The sequence below is a fragment of the Camellia sinensis genome, chromosome 11 (genome assembly GCF_055761805.1).
Source record: "Camellia sinensis isolate YWXY chromosome 11, ASM5576180v1, whole genome shotgun sequence".
Classification (NCBI taxonomy): Eukaryota; Viridiplantae; Streptophyta; class Magnoliopsida; order Ericales; family Theaceae; genus Camellia; species Camellia sinensis.
The window spans coordinates 11,903,533-11,923,622 of NC_138971.1; the positions used below are offsets into that span (position 1 = coordinate 11,903,533).

The 20,090-nt window shown below is 36.5% G+C and overlaps 1 protein-coding gene across 2 annotated transcripts in view; it reads left to right on the forward strand.

Annotated features, from left to right (window-relative positions):
- PRP40C (pre-mRNA-processing protein 40C) overlaps positions 1–18,969 on the forward strand; it is a 35,704-nt gene extending 16,735 nt beyond the window's left edge. For both annotated transcript variants that reach the window (XM_028228481.2, XM_028228483.2), the window contains exons 10-17: positions 10–93; positions 3,234–3,374; positions 3,490–3,596; positions 6,334–6,457; positions 8,442–8,585; positions 11,415–11,561; positions 17,433–17,555; positions 18,457–18,969. In XM_028228481.2, the coding sequence (XP_028084282.2) occupies positions 10–93; positions 3,234–3,374; positions 3,490–3,596; positions 6,334–6,457; positions 8,442–8,585; positions 11,415–11,561; positions 17,433–17,555; positions 18,457–18,768 (1,182 nt within the window). In that variant the 3' untranslated portion in view covers positions 18,769–18,969. The remainder of the gene's footprint in view (positions 1–9; positions 94–3,233; positions 3,375–3,489; positions 3,597–6,333; positions 6,458–8,441; positions 8,586–11,414; positions 11,562–17,432; positions 17,556–18,456) is intronic.
- The last annotated feature ends 1,121 nt before the right edge of the window (positions 18,970–20,090 follow it).

The window sequence follows — 20,090 nt, forward strand, 5'->3', positions numbered from 1 at the left end:
ATTTTCTAGGAGATGCTCAAGGAACGTGGAGTGGCACCATTCTCAAAATGGGAGAAGGAACTTCCGAAGATAGTTTTTGATCCGCGTTTCAAGGTTTGTTGAGTCTAAAGATATTGCATTACTTTGTTCGGGATTTAGGGACCTTTCCTACCACTGGAACTCCTTGAAACAGGTTTGTTAGGCTCATGTTTCTGCTTGCCTGTATGAGTGTGCACTTGTTTATGTGTTTTTCTTCTACTGTCATTTGTTTAACATGGGAGCTTCTATTTTCACCCAATATTTCGTCTTAGTGCACACATCTTTTTGATTCGGAAATCAGCTTTTGAATAAAACTATTTGGTTCAGAAATCAACTTCTGAACAAAACTATTTTGGTTCGGTTATATGTTTGGTTCGGAAGTTGATTTCCAAACCAAATAGTTTTGTTTGGAAATCAACTTCCGAACCAAAAATTTGGGAAGTAAGGGTTGTTTTGGGAATTGGCTTTTTTAGTGTTTTTTTGATTTTTTACAAAAAGATGTGAAAAAAGCGAAGAGAATAGTTTACTTTTTTATATTGTTTTTTTAACTTTTTGGCTAAAATTTCATGTTCCCCAAGCAGCCTTGTGTGAATTAAGATAATGTGGTGTGTGGAAATAGAAGCTCCCGTTTAACACTGGTAAAACAGTGTTCAAGCTTGCTTTTGTGTTTGTATTTATTTAGCATGTTTTGAGAGTAGGGCTGGCCATGCGCCGGTTCTTGCCAAGGTCGAGTTTGATCCCAACCAAAGTGATACGGGTTGTGGGAATTGGACCACAGCTGCCTGAAATGTGGGTCACATGTGCAGGGGTCAATCAGTTATGCAGGTGGGTCCAGATCTATTGGACGGGTTGGGCTTTTGCTTTTCTTTAGATTTGTTTGGCTTTTGTTTTGGACAAATTTTGTTCTTGGGCTTGTTCACTACCATTTATTCAGTTTTGATAGGCCAAAACATGTAAAACTATTAGCCATAATATTTAAAAGCTCTACACATTTAAAATTAATAACTCACAGCATTAAAAATTACCAGATGAAAACACACCAAAATCAATCTCAACAATGCCTAGCAACCAAAACACATGTACAAATAATAGGCTTAAAACAAAACAATGCCCAACAACCAAAACACATGTAAAAATAACAGGCGTAAAACAGTTAATAACGTAAGGACAAAAAAATAAAATTCACACAAAAATCAATCCCCATCCATCATCCAAAATCCATAGTTTACCTAAAATTCTATTAAGTTTTACATTCAGCCAAAATGCGATAATAATAATAAAACACTAGTCAGGAACTGAAATGATATGTTCTCAAACTTCATCCAAAATCCATATAATAACAGAAATATTTACAAGCTTCACTACATTCGACTATCCGCAATGAACCTTGCACAGAAAAAACATACGATTTGTCTAGTCTTCAATCTTTATGAAATTGTCCAAAATATCAGCCTACATATACAAGATAGCATAGGTAGAAGAGACAAGAGAACTATCTTTTGATATCCTAATATAAATAATTTGAAACTCGAGAGGTTAAACATAAATATAGATAGCTTTAAATTTGTTCATTACTGTTGAAGTTTTGCAATGCCAAAAAATTGATATCCACCCTTTATGAACCAAAAGAATCAAATTACAAGGAATGCAAAGCACTAAACCACAAATAGTACAAAAGATTAGAAGACTGTTCAAAGGGCCAGACATCAAGCATGATAAATTTATTCTCAACACAATATATCAAAAAACACTATAAATCACCACAAAAAAATAAAAATAAATAAATAATAAAAAAATAAATAAATAGGAGCAATGGTCCACAATAAATAATTCCTTTTACAAATTCAGGATTCAAAGTAAGGCTAAGAATAAAGAGGTGGAAATATAGATAGTGTGAGGTAAAATGAATGTACATGTTGCATCTCAAGCTAGCTACAAAATGTGTGACTTACCAATTGACATTTAAGTTCAATCATAGCATCTACATTAGAGCATCTACATTAGAGCTTGGGCTTGGAGATTAACTTGACTCCAAAGTACCTAAACATGAGTCAATAAGAGAAGATAAATAAAACTTGCATAGTAAAGATAACAATAGAATTAAAAATGAAGATAAAATCACATATTGCTTGAGTGATATTGCTCAAATTCCTCCATATCATCCATCCTCTTTCAAAGAGAAATTGGAAGGTTGCTTCTAAAGCCAATTTTGAGTACATATAAGAGCTTCAACCATGGAAGGGTCGAGTGAACTACGGAACGGATCTATAATGTCTTCCGGTAGAAATGGGCATGGCAAAAAAAAAAAAAAAAGGGAAGAGGAGTGTATCTGCTTTTTATTTTATTTTATTGTGTTTCAGGAATGCATATTTCTTATGTTACCCTTTTTGGGGTTTAGGTGAGGCTTTAACTTTTGGTGTTTTAGGATTAGAATTTTTAATAATGTCATCCTGTGTCAAGTCACTGTTTGAGGCCCAATTATTATATCCCGTCTGGTGTGTGTTACTTCATCCCAGTCTATAGGTTTTTTTTTTTTTTTTTTTTTTTTTTTTTTTTTTTTGCATTAATGGACTACTCACATTTCTGGAGGAGCTCATTGTGGATGGACATTTTCTTCTTGTTGGAAACCTGAATAAAAATTATTAATGGCTTGCGTAGGGATAGAAATAAGATAAACACTCCTGTTTCTGCCATACTACTTGGTTTTGGTTACTCATATCTGTTAAAACTTCTTTCCACTCTGTTGGGGCTTGGATGAAGCAATAATCCTTAATGCCATATGATTAGAGTTTTTTAGCCTCACACATATTATGCAAGTTCTTATTTGAGCCCAATGATTATATACATTTTGTTGGGATTTCAACATACCCCATCTATAGATTGATTTTTTATTGGAATGGTGTCATTTTGGGAGAAGTTCCCTGTAGATGAACATCAGTTACAAATAATTGTTTCAAAATGTGACTATTATCTCTTGTGAGGTAGACTTCCAACATTATGTTCGTAATACCTTTACTTTTTAGGTGCATCTTGTAATGACAAACACGTTATGACTCTCTGCCTTTTGCTCGTTGATATTTTTTCTGTTGATTGTATTGTGGTGCATTCATGCTTCATCATTGAGGGTAGAAAGAGGAGCTGGGGTTCTCTGTGATTGTATTAGAGAGTTAATTTGTTACTGTTTGTCTTACTGTGGTGGTTGTTTAATGTTGCAGGCTATTCAGAATCATAGTGCTCGGAGAGCCCTATTTGAGCACTATGTTCGTACACGAGCTGAAGAAGAACGCAAGGAAAAACGAGCAGCTCAGAAAGCTGCAATGGAGGGGTTCAAGCAGTTGTTAGAAGAAGCAAAGGAGGTTTAGTGCAATTATTTTAACCATAGTGTCTGTGAGAAATCTATTATCACCATATCTGTCTGGTTTTTGTATGGTGGAGCTTTAGATTGCTTTCTAACCAGTTTATGTTTTTCAGGATATTGATCACAACACTGATTATCAAACATTCAAAAAGAAATGGGGCCATGACCCGCGGTTTGAGGCCTTAGAACGAAAGGAGCGTGAACTTCTATTGAATGAAAGGTATATCACTAAAGAGAATCTTGTAACTTGGAAGAGACATTAGTTTAGTATATCTGATCCTTTTGTAGTTATAGTCTAGATGCTAAGGGAAGTACCTAGGAGATATGCTTTACCTTTGATCATCTAACTGATGATGTCAATCTGTGTAGTTTCACAGTCCAAGTTCTTTAACTTGAAACCAGCCTCTTCTGTACCAATGCAAGAATAGCAAATAGGGACGTGAAATAGATGGGAAAACTCGCCAAAGTCTTTTAATATGATTAATTTTAGGGAGACTTACGTGTAAGTTTTAATAGGTGGACTTATTGTCCAATAGGTCCTATGATAATTAATGATATTTTTCATCAAACACTATTAAAAAAGTCACTAATTGTTAATTTTCAACGACAATTTGAAAATTGTCACAAAAATTGTCACTAATTATAAGTTTTAGCGATAGTTTAAAAAAATTGTCAAAAAAAAGGTCACTAATTTTTGACTTTCAGCGACAGTTTGAAAATTCGTCATAAAAAAAGGTCATTAATTATAAGTTTTAGCGACAATTTATAAAAACCGTGACAAAAAAGTCACTAATTGTCAATTTTTAGCAACAAAAAAAAAAGTCACAAAATAATTTTTAGTGATGATTATACTATGACTTATTTTCAATAGGACTTAATGAGAAGTAAGTTCAAATATTAGGACCTATTAGTAATTTAGCTTTAATTTTACCTCCCCTTTCCTCTCCTACCAGCGAGTCTCTTCTGAAAAAACACTCACAACTCCATCCCACACTGTAGTTGCCTTGTTTGATGATCTCAGAGGAAGGCTCAAATACACCAAAGGCAAAGATCCTACTATAAATCCCGAAGCCTCTGCCAACAACTACATATTTTAAATTTCTCCGTTGGAATGAGTCACTTCCTAGTGTTAACCTTCAATTCTAACACAGCGTCAAAGCAAATTTAAGTACACTGCAACTACCTCAACTGCACAACATCCACCTCACAAAAAAATTTGCGTCGTCTGCAAACAACAGGCGGGAAACTACTTCCATTCCTCCTGCTCTACCTCCAATCCCGAACCCTCTAATCATACCTCCATATACAAACTTGTTAATCATCCTTGTCAAGGCTTCTATAACCATAATGAACAAGAAGAGATAGAGGATCTCCTTGTGTCAACCTTTGGAACTTTAGAAGAAATCTGAGGGAGACCCATTCACCAAGACAGAGTCTGACAGAGGCAACATATCATCTAATCCACCTCCTCCACTTCTGCTCAAAACCCATTCTATTGTAATTTATAAATGAAAATCCAAGTTGATATGATCATATGCTTTCTCGATGTCCGACTTGCAAATGACACCTTGGGGGCCTTTCTTAATTCTGTAGTCCACTACCTCATTTGCTACCAAAACTGCATCCAAGATTTGCTTTCTTCCCTCCCACAAATGCATTTTGATTCTCAGAAATAATACTACTAACCACTCTCTGCAAACGCATCGCAAGCACTTTAGCTAGCAATTGTAACCACATCCTACGAACTTGATTGGCTAAAAATTCTTCAAAAGGGTAACTTCACCTTTCTTGGGACTTAAAGCATTGAAAGAGGCATTTAGACTTCTTTCAAAACACATGATTCATGAAAATGGTTAAAAAGAGTCATAATATCCCTCCTAAATGAAGCTCCATTCCGCTAAAAGAAAAACCATAGTGAATCCATCGGGACCTGGGTTCTTATCCCATTACAAGCTTTCAGAGCTACCAAAACCTCCTCTTCAACAAAAGGCTCTTCGTACCCAACACTTTTTGCTTCAGAAATAGCATCAAACTCTAGCTTATCAAGTCTGGACCTCCTGGAACACGTTTAGAGAACACGTACTCATAGAAGTCAACCACAACATCATGGATTACCTCTTCGTCCCTCGACTCTGTGCCATCAATCACAAAACTGCCTATAAATTTATGCCTCCTGTACAAGTTTGCCAGTCTCTGAAAAAATTTGGTATTGGATCTCTTCCGCCAGAATAATGCTGTCCAACAGCCTTGCCTCTTCCTTACCTTTACATGTATAAATAAATATATTTGCATACATATGTGATTCCTTTTCTATGACATTATTCTCGGCCTAAGATATATTATCGAATGAGTCAATGGTTAGTTCATGTTCTTGCAAGTTTGAAAACATAAATTTAGTTTCGGTCATGCCATGTTTATGTAAAGTCAACTACCCATGGTGTTATACTGAGGTAATTAAATCTGTTTTATCTCACTTGGGTTGTGAGTTCTTTTCAAGAGAATCATGTGCTTAATGTTATTGATATTGTTTGTTGAGAGTTGTTGAGTCAGTAGGAGTGTAAGAAGCTAATATCTTTTTAAATATGGCTTTCCTTGTTTTTTTATGAATATAATACTTTGAAACCTTTTCCGAACTTAGGTTTACCATAGAAGTCATATGGCTTAAAATTGACCTGATCATTGGTTATGAGTCTTGTTGGATTAGTGTTTATTTGCTTTGCGGTTGCTAGTCGATTTATATAATTGTGTCCCATTAAGAAATTGATTCCTTTTGATACCCGTTGAGGGCATCATGTTTCATGTAGTAGGCTTCTGGTCCAGATACTGATGTTCACTTTTTGTGTCCTTGAGCTCTTAAATTGTTTTGGATTTGTATAATTGTATTGTTGAATACACTGTCTTTTCTTTGTTCCATGCTATGTTATATAGGTTACACAAATTGTCTGCTTCACTTGCAGGATACTTCCTCTGAAGAGGGCTACTGAAGAAAAGGCCCGAGCAATACGTGCAGCTGCTTCATCTAGCTTTAAATCCATGCTTCGTGAGAAAGCAGATATCACTACAAGTTCTCGTTGGTCCAAGGTTGGTTCATCTATTATAATAATCTTGCTGGGTTGGGAGATCTGGACTATTTTTGCATTTTCAATAAGTTAGAGACTTGCCCCTTGTTTCTCTAAGCCACCCAAGTTCAGTTGATATAATCTAGAGGCTACTCCACCCATTACCAATTGGTTTGGGTTGGATGCCTTCAATAAATCTAATATGGTATCTTGCAACAATATATAAAATGCATTTGCCGAGAGTGGTCAGTAGTATTATCACTCCACCCATTTCCACTAGGTTTCATGCCTTCAATAACCACTCTCTAATATGGTTTAGAGTTCTTGAATTACTGCACACCAGCAAAACATATTTATATATTGTAATGTTTGGTTTTATATAAATATGTTTTGCTGGTGTAGAGTAATTCAAGAACTCTAAACCACTTAGTCACAATATATCTTTTCCTCTTCTCTCTTCTCTCTTTCTTCCTCTCAAAACCTTACTCTAATTTTCTACATTTTACATTCTAACTTGGTATCAAAGCAATCTATTCTAACACTTCTCAATAATATGTAACTCACCCCAAAAAAGCCACAAGCCTCCTCTTTTTAGTGTTGAAAATAACCCTAAAAATAATAATCGTGCTTTCGAGCATGCTGTGTTTGTGCTCAAGCACACTTGAGTCTGATTTTTCTTTTCTTTAGCAACTCAAGTGCTCAAGCACTCAGACTCCGTGCTTGAACATAGGAAGACAGATGAATTGGTGGTTAGCATTTCAATACGATAGAATGTGTAGGAGAAGGTGTTCCTATCTTCATGGATAATTCAGTGTATATGAATGTCCATGCAGTGTGAATTCTTGTGTTCGAATGGGGTGTTCCTATCTTCATGGGTAAATCAGGTTATCTGAATGTCCATGCAGTGTGAATTCTTATGTTCGTTGTGGGATTTTTTTCCTCCATTTTTCTTTGCTTCCTTATTATTTTTCATGATCATTGGGAGTTTCGTCTGTTTACTGGAATGGAGAATGTAGTTCAGTCAAGCTTGATTCCAGCAGCTGAATTTGTTGGTGAAACTCTGGAAACTAATCATATCCTTACAACTACCATATCACTTCTGTTGCCAAAATGCAAAAATCCCATGGCTTGTGTTAAAAAAAAAAAAAACAGCCATCAACATTCTAAGAATATATATAGTTTCATTTGATCTACCTATAAAATCTTTGGGTTTATGGTGGCCATAACACAGCTTTGATAGGTGTTTGGGCAAGAAAATTTTAAATGTTACATGGGATAATTTGGGAATTATCGACTTGGACAGTTGGGCCATTTGTTTGTGTCTGCCTTTTGATGGAATAGTAGCTCATTTATTTGTCCAGTTCTTTTAAGCTTTTTTCTTTTCAGTTATGAAGTTCTTATTTCCTACGTAAAAAAAGGAACATGTTTTTTAGTTCAGTACTGCTGAGGGTTGCACTTGATAGTTAAGGCATAGTATATTTTTGTCACTCAGATGTGAGTTGGTCTTAGCTATTACTTAAGGCACAACTAGAGTATATATATTAGTTAGAAAAATTGGGCATCTCATAGTTCTCAACCATAAAACTGGCATCATCTCAACTTTCTTCCACTGGAGACCTAAATTAGTTTCAAATATATCACTCAGTTACTTGCGGAACTGTTACATATCAAAAAGATTATTGGTGAAACTATAATGTTCATGTCACCTCATTTATGCAAAAACCTTGAATTATGTAGATTTTGAAGATTGATAATTAGCTTCAGAAAACCTGAAACTGATTTTTGCTATTGTTATTTTGTTTCACATCCTTCTCTAAATAAACATAACGTTCACAATTGGGTTACATAAATCTGGTAAGGAGCCTTTGTTTTGTTATCTTGCCGAATTTATATACAAGTGGGATGCTGTGGTCTCTAAAACCTTTCAATAATCAAATTAGGTCTTTTTTTTTTTCTTCTCGTTTTTCCAAATATATCTTAAAATTCATAATAATTGGTTGTGATAGGTGAAGGATAGTCTAAGGAACGACCCCAGATACAAATCTATTAAGCACGAGGATAGGGAGATTTTGTTTAATGAATATATATCTGAACTAAAGTCTGCTGAAGTGGAAGTGGAAAGAGCAGCAAAGGTCAAACAGGAGGAGCAGGTAACAAGAGTAGTTCCCTTTTCGCTCTTTGAGACTTTGTGTTTTCCTTGCTCTTCTTCTTTTGTTATTGTTGATTATTGAATGTGATTATGATGTTTTACGCAAAGTGCATTTAAATTGAACTATTTATGTAGCTGTCAACATTTCTTAAGGGTAATAATATTCTTTCAAGTTCTTGCTGAATTTCTGTTGGTCTCTCTCTCTCTCTCTCTCTCTCTCTCTCTCCACACGCACACACATATGGTTCTTTGTCTTTGTTTCATGTTTGGGAATGGTTTGAATTTTTTTTTTTTTTTTTTTTTTTGAGATACTTTCACTTTTTAGGTTTGTTACATTTTCCCCATTTTTGTTACTATTGGTGCTTGGGCTAATTGAAAACTTCGCTGCCATAAGAATACTGGGGTAATTTGCAATTAGTTTTTGATACCAGAATTATGATAGAATGATCTTAATTGTGTAACATTAATAGAAACATGAAATAGTGGCTTTATAAATAACTGCAGTTTTGTAAGAATCTTTTAAGATTTTAAAGGTGCTCACTGTGTTGCAAGTTGTTCTTACGGTCGAACGTTTTGATTAGATTTGATTGCAAACAATAGTATATTTGCTGAGGGAACATTTATGGTCGCTAATGGTCTTAGTGGATTTTAGTTATTAATGACAGTGCAGTAGCGTACAATTTGCTAATTGCTCTGATATTCTTTCTTATGCATCACCTCATGCAATCTGCCTGCCTCTTTCTCATATCTTGACCTAGCTGGGTTCTTGATTGTAAACAGTGACCAACTTTTTGTATCACACAAACTTGAGATGTCAATAACTATGTGACATTGTTACACTTAATTGATTAAGGTGGTTATTATTTGAGTTTGTTGGTGTTGTCTATAGCTGATCAGTAGTCAGATCTGTGAAGGTTTAAGATTGGAAGGCACGAGTAAATGATTCAAAGTCAAGTTAAGCAGAAGTAGTTTCTGAGAGATTGTCTTGGAACTGGAGCGGTTAATGAATTAGCTTAGCTTAGCAGAAAGAGAGGGATAATAGTCCATGACCAATGTCAATCTATACACTCAAAGTTACTGGCTTAATATTGCATTAATGCATTGCCAGTGAATATAAGCACCTGAAAGAGTAAAAGTTGTAGCCTAAGATTAAACAGTCTCATTCAGGGGGGACTCAATTCTGTAAGAAATGGTTAAATTGAAGGCAAGTAGTTAGTAGAAGGGATTAGCGTTGATTTGGGGGTTATGGGTTGGGGTTTTGGGGTTAAAAAGTGCACTTTTTAGAGGGCTGTGAATTGTAACTGGGGTATGTGCGCGAAGAAGAAGAAGAAGAAGAAGAAGAAGAAGAAAGAGAAGAGAGGGAAAGAGGTGCTTCGCCCTCGCAAGGGTTAGGCCAATCACATACAAATACATTTTCAAATTCTCATAATATCAACCCTATTGAATCATTGAGATTACACTTATTTATAGGCTAAAGACTCATGCTTCTATAACAACTATGACTTAAATTTAGAAACTAAGAATATTTAGTAACTACAAATATTCTAGACCAATTATGACTATAGCTTCAACTATGATAGGAAACTTAGATGACTTCTAATTCTGCTCTGATCATGACATGAATTCAAAATAGGAAACTTTCACCTTTTTAACCACTAAGACTACTTTAGACATAATAAAACCCATATGTAATGACCCATTTAATAATTTGACTAAAAACAAACCCCATGGCCACCCCTGCAACTCATGTCTAGTAATTATTAAAATTACTGTAGTACTCTTAACCACAAAACACTAACATGGCTTCTTCTCCTTGGATCAAAACAGCATCTTGATGATCATGAGAAGCATAGACACTTGACACGACACATGTGGACACAAAAATTTTCAAAAAATGCAGGGCATGACACGCTGGAGATATGTGCTAAACATATAGGGCTTGTTTGGTTTGTGTTTGTAGAGTAGTTTTTGAGATAAAAAGTGCGAAAACTTGTTTGGTTGGTCTTTTTTAAGAAAAGATTTTGGAAAATTGTTTTGGGGAGATAGTTTTAAAAAAAGTGATTGATTTGATGTGTATGAGAGAGACAGTGATTTTGAAAAGTAGGTAACCAAACAAAATTTTGAGATTTTTTTTAGAAAAATTTGTTTGGTTTGATTACTCTTGAAAATTTGTTTGTAGAGAATTTTTTTCCAAAAACAAACCAAACAAGCCCATAATTTTATATATTTATTTTATGTAATTTTTTTAATATTATATATTTATTTTTCGTCAAATATTTAATTTCATTCAATTCATCAACTTTGGGTATGTTACTTTGGTTTAAATTTTTATTCAAAAAAAATGGGACACAACATGTCCTACTCCGTCCAATGTGTTTGACACGTGTTCAGCGCGTGTCCGTGTTTGACGCGTGTGAAACACTGATGCACAACCTCCGGAGAGGTGTCCATGTTTCATAGATCATGGGACCCTTCGGTTTTGTTTTGGGTTTCCAAAGCCTATCGTACTTGTTTAACCATGCAATAGATGTTGCATCATAGTGTCTCTTCCTTTTTTCCCCTTATTACTTCACCGTTTGTGCTCCTGAATTGTGTAGGCAGATTGATGTGGATGTCCATGATGTGTATGCACTTGTTATTTTTATTTTTTTAGTTTTAATTTTATTGTTACAACATTAACAAGGAAATTAATTCTGTTAGATAAAATAATACATTCCTGTTTTTGTGATTATCTTTATTCAATATGCAGATCACCTTTTGGAATGTGTAGTGTTTCGATTCATCCACTTGTTTATTTGTAAATTAAATTTTCTGGCATACTTGTACTCAGGAGAAGCTGAAGGAAAGAGAGCGAGTATTGCGGAAGCGGAAGGAAAGGGAAGAACAAGAAGTGGAGAGGGTGCGATCCAAAGCTAGGAGGAAAGAAGCTGTTGAGTCTTATCAAGCTTTACTTGTTGAAACAATTAAAGACCCTCAGGTAGTGTCTTGTGGTCCCTCTTTGTAGAATTTTTGGAGTTACTGTTTTTGATGTTTGAGTATTAAATGTTGTTTTATATGCTTAGCTTTTTATAGGAACCTAATAGGAAGTTCATAGTAGTTCTTAGATGCATGATTTTCTTGTGCCATTACCTGATACGAAGGAGGCCTTTTTTGTTCATGAGATGTAAGTGAAAGGTTGGGCTATCGTATGGTATGTGCTAATAGAGGCGTAATGGTTAAAAGTAATGATATTGTACATTGGTTCATTAATTTTTATATAGCATTGTAAGCTTAGATGCGCCCCACCAGTGCAATGTCTAAGGTGGATATTACAAAAGGATATGCTATCTACAAGAAAATTTCTTTTCTGCACAAATATGGATTAGATAATAATTATCATAATCTTATGATTTTATATTTGAATTTATGGTTGGATTGCTCTTGATTGAATCTCAGTCTGAATGGAATATGGAGGAATCTAAATGAATCTATGAAAGTCATAAAAGAATCTTACTATTTGCAATTACCAGACAAAGCTTGTGTTTTAATAGCGTTTTAAACCATAGGGTCTATTTTACCCACGAATGCCACTAATATTTGTGCACCATGGAGAAACTACTACAAAATGTTAAGGAACATACCTGAATGGTAGTAGGACTACAGACTGCATTCTTGGAGGTGAAATTCAGTGATACCTAAGATCGAACGCTTGGTAATCCTTACTCACAAAGGAAAATTATAAGCACAGAACTGTACCTGGATGACCCAATACATGACTGTGTTTTGGTGCTTTCTTTTATAAAAAGAAATTCTTATCCATATTTTTTGCTGATGAAATTTAATTTACAGTCTGCCTTTAAATAGATTTTTTTTTTTGTTTTAAATTTTTATTAAGAGGAACCCCATTGCACACATCCAGTGTATGCGTTGTGTCTACCCCAAATATGTGCAATCACCTGCATCATGTAAGATTTCTGAATAGCTTTCTGTATCTCATATATTCAATTTGTGAATGATTACAATCAGACCTTAGATTATATAGTCCTAAATCCTAAACCAAAAGGGAGAATACAATTATGCCTCTAATAGGACTCTAACACAATCATACCTCTAATAGGACTATAATAAAAAATACACAATATATTCTCACTCCTGCTCAAACTCAAGGTGTTTTAGCAGAAAACACTGAGAGTTTGCTAAGAAGAAACTGAAACCGAGCGGTAGTGTGAGTCATGGTGAAAAAGTCCGCAAGTTGCAAAGCCGAAGGGATGAAAGGAAGCGAGATAGAGGCAGACTGTAGATGTTGGCGAACAAAGTGACAATCAATCTCAATATGTTTCGTCCGCTCATGAAAGACAGTATTGTGGGCAATCTGAACAGTACTGCGATTGTCACAATAGAGAGAGGTCGGAGAAGACTGAGAGACACCCAAATCAGACAAGAGACAACGAAGCCAAACAATCTCAGCAGTGGCATGAGCCATAGCACGATACTCAGCTTCGGCAGTAGAGCGAGCAACGACTGACTGTTTCTTGCTTTTCCAAGAGATTAAGGAATCTCCAAGAAACATACAGAAACCAGACGTAGACTTATGATCAGTAATATCACCAGCCCAATCAGAGTCAGCATAGGCCACCAAGTCCAAAGAGGAAGTAGAGGACAACAATAAGCCCTGAAAGATAGTACCCTTGAGATAGCGAAGAACGCGAACCAAAGCAGCCCAATGGGTAGAGCGAGGAGCATAAACAAATTGACTAACCACATGAACAGCATAAGCAAGGTCAGGACGAGTGACAGTCAGATAAACTAAACAACCCATAAGTTCGCGATATAAAGTGGGATCATCCAGAGGGACACCATCAGTAGAGTTAACCTTTACATTAAGCTTGATAGGTGTATCAGAAACCTTAGTATCAGTAAGACCAGCACGATGAATGACTTCATTAGCATACTTAGCCTGAGACAGGAAATAGCCCTTGGGAGAAGAAGCAACCTCAATACCAAGAAAATACCGTAATGGATCCAGATCCTTCATTTCGAAGGTGCGGAAGAGATGCTGCTTGACCTCAGAGATAGCAGAAGAGTCCGAGCCAGTGATGATCATATCATCCACATAGAGCAAGAGAGCAACAAAACCAACCGAGGTATGTCGCAGAAATAAAGCAGAGTCGGAAGTAGAAGTATGAAACCCAAGCTCGGTAACAACAATATGAAATCGATCATACCAAGCACAAGGAGACTGTTTCAGACCATACAGAGCACGCCGAAGACGACAAACCTGTCCAGAGGGATGGCGAAGGCCAGGGGGAGGATGCATGTAAACCTCCTCAGTGAGATGGCCATTAAGAAAAGCATTCTTAACATCCATCTGATAAAGAGGCCAAGAACGAACAGCAGTGACAGAGATCAAAGTACGGACAGTAGTCATTTTGCAACAGGAGCAAATGTCTCATAATCAATACCATACTCCTGAGAGAAACCTTTGGCAACCAGACGAGCTTTGTAACGCTCAAGAGAGCCATCAGAACGAGTCTTGACTTTGTAAATTTATTTGCAACCAACCAGGTTCTTACCAGCAGGTAAAGGAACCAACTCCCAAGTACTAGTTTTCTGTAAAGCAGACAACTCATCCTTCATAGCTTGAATCCAATGAGGATCTTGACAGGCTTCTTTGTAAGACAGAGGTTCTACAAAAGAGTGAATAACAGACAAAAAAGTACGATATGAAGCAGAAAAACAAGTATTAGACCAACCCAACCTGTTTGGAGGATGACATGCTCGAGGAGGATATCAGTGTGCAGTAGGATTAGAGTCGTCAGAAGCAGGAGGATCAGCAGTAGGGGTGGAGACAATTGGTGGAGGAGGAGCCTTACGACGAGAATAAACTAACAACGGAGGAGGAGAAGAAACTGAAGGAGGAGAAACAGCCAGCGGTGAAGTAAGAGGAGAAGATAAAAGAAACTCAAGAGGAACTGTGGAGATGTACTCATCAGACGGTACCTCAGAAGGAAATGGGACAATGTGAACCAAATCCTCTTTGGAAACTAGAGCAGTGACAGGAGGAAGCTGAAAGTAAGGCAGACATTCGAGAAAAAAAACATGACGGGGGACATAAAGACGACGGGAAACAGGATCGTAACACCGATAGCCTTTTTGAGTAGGACTATAACCCAAAAAGACACAGAGGACAGACCGGTCACTAAGTTTGGTCCTATCTTGCGGGGAAGAAGGACAAAACAAACAGACCCAAACACACGAAGGAGGGGGTAGTTAGGAAGTTGGGAGAACAAAGCCTCATAAGGAGATCGACCAGAAAGAATAGGAGTAGGCATGCGGTTGAGAAGAAAAGTAGCAGTAAGAACTGCCTCCCCCCAGAATGGAGCCGGAACTGAGGCAGAGAGAAGAAGAGACCTACCTGTCTCAAGGAGATGACGGTGTTTATGCTCGGCTCGACCATTTTGGGCAGGGGTATCAGTACAAAAGGTTTGGTGAATGGTGCCCAATTTGGCCAAATACTCACAAAATTCAATTTTAAAGTATTCCCCACCCAAGTCAGACCGGAGTATTTTAATTGTGGCCCCAAACTGTGTAGTAATCATAGACTGAAAGGTACAATATATCTGATAGAAGTCGGACTTATGAGTCATAAGATAAACCCAAGTGTAACGAGTGTAATCATCAACAAATGACACATAGTATGCAGAACCCCCCTTGGTGAGAACAGGAGAAGGGCCCTAGACATCGGTATGAACTAAAGAAAATGGTGTAGCAGATATAGAAGTACTGTTACGGAAAGGTAAGGCTGTCATTTTAGCAAGTTTACACCCCCGACACTCGGTAAGTTGACTAGGAGAAACTTTGCCCAATATACCTGACTGAGTTAAAGACCGTAAGCGGTCAGCAGACAAATGCCCTAATCTGGAATGCCACAAATAGAAAGGACTGGACAGAGAATCTAACTGAAAAGAAGAAAAGGTAGTCGGAGAGGTAGTCATAGGCAGATGCAAGCTTTCCACCACATAGAGATCTCCAACTCTACGGCCAATCCCAATCTGCTGTTTGGACATCCGATCCTGTACAGAACAAATAGAAGAAGAAAAGATAACATCAAAACCAGAGGTATCAAGTTGACTAATAGATAATAAACTGACAGATAACTGAGGAACATATGAAACAGATGGAATAGAGACTGCAGACATAGCAGACGGTAGGACAGACCCAACAGATATAACTGACATACCAGACCCATTAGCAGCATTAACAGTAATAGGAAAAGGAGGAGGAGTGCAATTTTGAAGTAAGGAGAGATGGGGAGTCATATGATGAGAGGCACCAGAGTCAAAAAGCCAGACAGACGAAGAAATACCTGAAAAAGACCCAAGCAAACCTGAATGAAGAGAGGAAACAATGGAGGTAGATGGGGATGGCTGGGAGTTAGACAATATATGCCGAAGCTGACTAATCTGAGCAGTCAAGGAAGTCAAGTCAGGATCAGGAGTCGGAGCAGATGTAGTAAAATCGGCAGGAGACTGAACAGACAGACATCCATTCTTGGGAAAATGGTACTTCCAATGATCCCTTCGATGGCAGTAGTAGGCACACTCATCTGAAGCAAGGAGCCCTTTCTTGGGTTTTACAGAAGCAGAAACTGTCATCATTATAATAAACTAAAAGCTAATGGGGGCAACAAAACCAATATATCCAACATCACAGTGTAAGAACCAAGAGAGTATGAGGTCTAAATGTAATAATATGACAATAACCCAATATTAGAGGATTTCAGATGCAAAAATCCAATGGGTCGAACCAGCCTCAAACATAACCCTTTTGAGTGAGAGAAGCTGAGAGGTAACTTCACTTCGATGCAACCAACAGATGCGACGAAGCAACCAGAGAACCATACACCAGGACAATCGCGAGGCAGAGAGCAGTGAGAAGAAGTCGCGAGTCAAAGACTTGCGAATCAGCTAGGTCGTGAAATTTGTCCAGAGAGCTTCGAACCAGAGAGAGAACTAGTGGTTTTGACAGACTGAACTAGAGATGGGTCGAAGCCTTGCAAAACCAAGATGGGTTGACCACGAAGGAGAGCCAGAGAGAGAAGACGAGCTGTGAGGAGGCGATGACTAGATGGGTCGAACCGTTGGATGGGTGCGACTACCAAATAGCACAAATAGAGTAGAAATCCAGATGGGTTGACTGAGACAAGGTACAACCACGAGCAGATGGGTCACGAACCAGAATGAGCAGATGAGTCGACTGAGATGAGGCACAAACACGAACAAGAGAGTAATGGAGACGGCTCTAGGGTTTCGGATCAGAGAATAACTCTGATACCATGTAAGATTTCTGAATAGCTTTTTGTATCTCATATATTCAATGTGTGAATGATTACAATCAGACCTTACATTATATAGTCCTAAATCCTAAACCAAAAGGGAGAATACAATTATACCTCTAATAGGACTCTAACACAATCATACCTCTAATAGGACTATAATAGAAAATACACAATATATTCTCACACTGCAAACCACGTGTTTTGGGCAAGTCCAGGTGTTGCCCGCGAGAGTCAAATGTAGGATTGCATAGTTTACATGTAAATCCCTTACCATTGGCCACTTGTGTGGGTTTCCTGATAAAGGGGTATGTGAATGCCTGATTTAAGTTTCTAGAGCTAATTGGGCTACGATGATTTAGGGTCGTTTTTCATTTTATATTTTGTTTGGATGTCAATACCATTTCCATGCAACCAAACGTGCAGTTTTTTTTTAATGGTTATTTGATCACTTCATTTTTAGTAGCTTCATTTCAAAGGGGGTTGGAATTTGATTACACTTATATAATAAAATCACTTCACTTGCACACTCAGGCATCTTGGACAGAATCAAAGCCTAAACTGGAGAAGGATCCTCAAGGACGTGCAGCAAATCCTTATTTAGATCAATCTGACTTGGAAAAGCTTTTCCGGGAACATGTGAAGGTGTTGCATGAGGTAATGCTACTTTCTCTTACGTCTTCTCTTTCAATGATTGCATGGTCGTTATTGGTTTTGTGCAATGAACTACTTCCGGGAGGTTTTGGGTCTTCTTCACATTTCCCCTCCCAACTATTGTATGTGACAGGAGTGTTCCTTTCCATATATGTTTATGTGTTTGTGGAACTGACATTATTATGGTTGTTCTGACTTGCCTTTTTTAAATCCTTGTTTGTTATGGATATAAGCTTTATCACTTCCATCGGTGTTTTTGAGCTCAATGTGTTGTGAAGTGTTGACTTGAGGTTACATCATTGGAGATTGAGAAAGTTGGCTTGAAAGACATCTATTCTTCACAAACCAAATCACTCGCAAGTCCATTGTGATCAATTAAAATTTCAGTACGGTTTTATATGTAGCCATGTGTTTATTAAAATATTGTGATTATATTGGAATCAATCATGACTCTAAATTTGATCTTCACGAAAACAGTTATAAAATTAGTGGGCGTAAGTTACCTCCGGAGTTATTATAAGAATCTTATTGTCATTAGTTCATATTTTTTTTTTAAAAAATCTCTCTTTTAGCTCGAGGGATGTTAACACCCATAGATATTTGTTGCCATTGCCATCATGCTTGGAGATATCTTTGGATTCCCATTGTAGCAAATACCATTTCCTTAATACCTAAATCAATTGTTACAGATGGCAGAAGATTGTATATTTGCTATCGGTCATCTGATGTGTGTGAAACTGGTTGTAGTTAAAACAGTGCTTATTGAATCTGCTGTTTTTGAGTATTTTAGTTCATTTATATTTAGGAATTTTGTTTCAAGGTCATTAATTATGCCTGTGAAGGTATCAGGCACTGTTTGAGGTGACTAATTATTTTGTGTTTTTTTTCTTTTTCCTTTTTTCAGAGGTGTGTATACGATTTCAGGGTGCTCTTATCTGATGTCATAACTTCAGAAGTTGCCGCTCAAGAAACAGAAGATGGTAAAACAGCTATGACTTCTTGGTCAACAGCTAAACGTCTTCTAAAGTCTGACCCTAGGTATACAAAGATGCCGAGGAAAGAAAGGGAATCGTTGTGGCACCGACATGTCGAGGAGATGCAGCGGAGGCAAAAGTTAGCCGTTGATCAAGAGGGAGAGAAGCAAGCAGAAACAAGAAGTAGAAGATCTGTTGATTATGGGAAGTATCTATCGGGATCTCGGGGCAATCATGAGTGAAGATTAGCATTTTTTTTGGTGAGAAACTAGTGATTTAACTCTTCTTTTTTTCTGATCCTGGTGAGTCTTCTTTTCTTGATCTTAGAATGAGCTGATTCTTTCCTTTATGCTAGTCAATACTGTACTATATATTTTGTAATTAGATTGATTTTTATGAACTTAATCAGTTATAGTGAATCTATATCCCTGTTTTGTACTGCATCACTGGTTTTGCTTTGCCAATTTTCCATTGACTGTTTGTCTACCTCGACTCACGGAACCGTTGAAGGGATTTTTGATCGAGGGAGCGTGTTGGAGAGCTTTTTTCTAGGTTTCACATTTTTGAGTGTTAAAATGAGTTGCTTGAAAATAGCGGTGTTTATAGTTATATCAAGATACTACTGCAATAAGAGTATGTTTGGATCTTAGATTTTTAAAAGTTACAGAGTTGGGTTCTCTCAATTTGAAGAAGTCATTCACACATTTGATTGGAGGGATTGAAAGCTACTGTGTGTTTTTCTCTCTCTATTGATTGAGAGTCTCCTGCATACCACTAAGGGGTTGTTTGGGATGATTTAAATAAGTGTACTTTTCGACTTTTTATGAAATATGGGTTGGGTTTGGGTTGGGTTTGAAGAAATGTGTTAGAGAGGTGATGTGACTTAAATAAGAAGATGTGACTTAAATAGGATAGTGACTTTTTGACTTTTTATCTTTTTCAAGACATGCCAAACTTGGCCTAAATCACACCTTAATTAATCTTGGTCGAGATTTAAACAAGGTTAAGATTATTCCTAGGTTTAATCAGTGGATTTAGACCCTATTACATTGGTTGGAATAGAGATCTTAATTTCTATGCTTTAAGTTACAATCATTATTAGAAATCAAAATCAATGGTCTATAATTATTAAGTCAATTTAAAACTTTAAAATCTTTCTTTTAAGTGTATGGATTTGAAATAAAGATTTGTTCATGTAACTATTAAACAACCATTGATCTTGAAATGACAATTCCATTAAAAAATGATAAATTACAAATATGTTCTTAAGGGTTGATTAAAATACAAATCGCTCTTTGTAATTTTAAAAATTATATTTCACAGTTTGAGATTTTTGATTTCATAACAAATCGCTATTTTTATTAATAAATCGTCAAGTCAATTAACAGTTTTTAAAGATGTTAAAAATATATTTCAATTAATAATTTAGATAATTTTATTATTATATAGAAGAGCAATTATGAATTTTATTTTTTTAGTTAATTCTGTTAAATAAATTTTTTTAATAAGGAGTATTTGTAATTTTTCAAATTACAGGAAACAATTTGGAAAATTCTATTTCCAT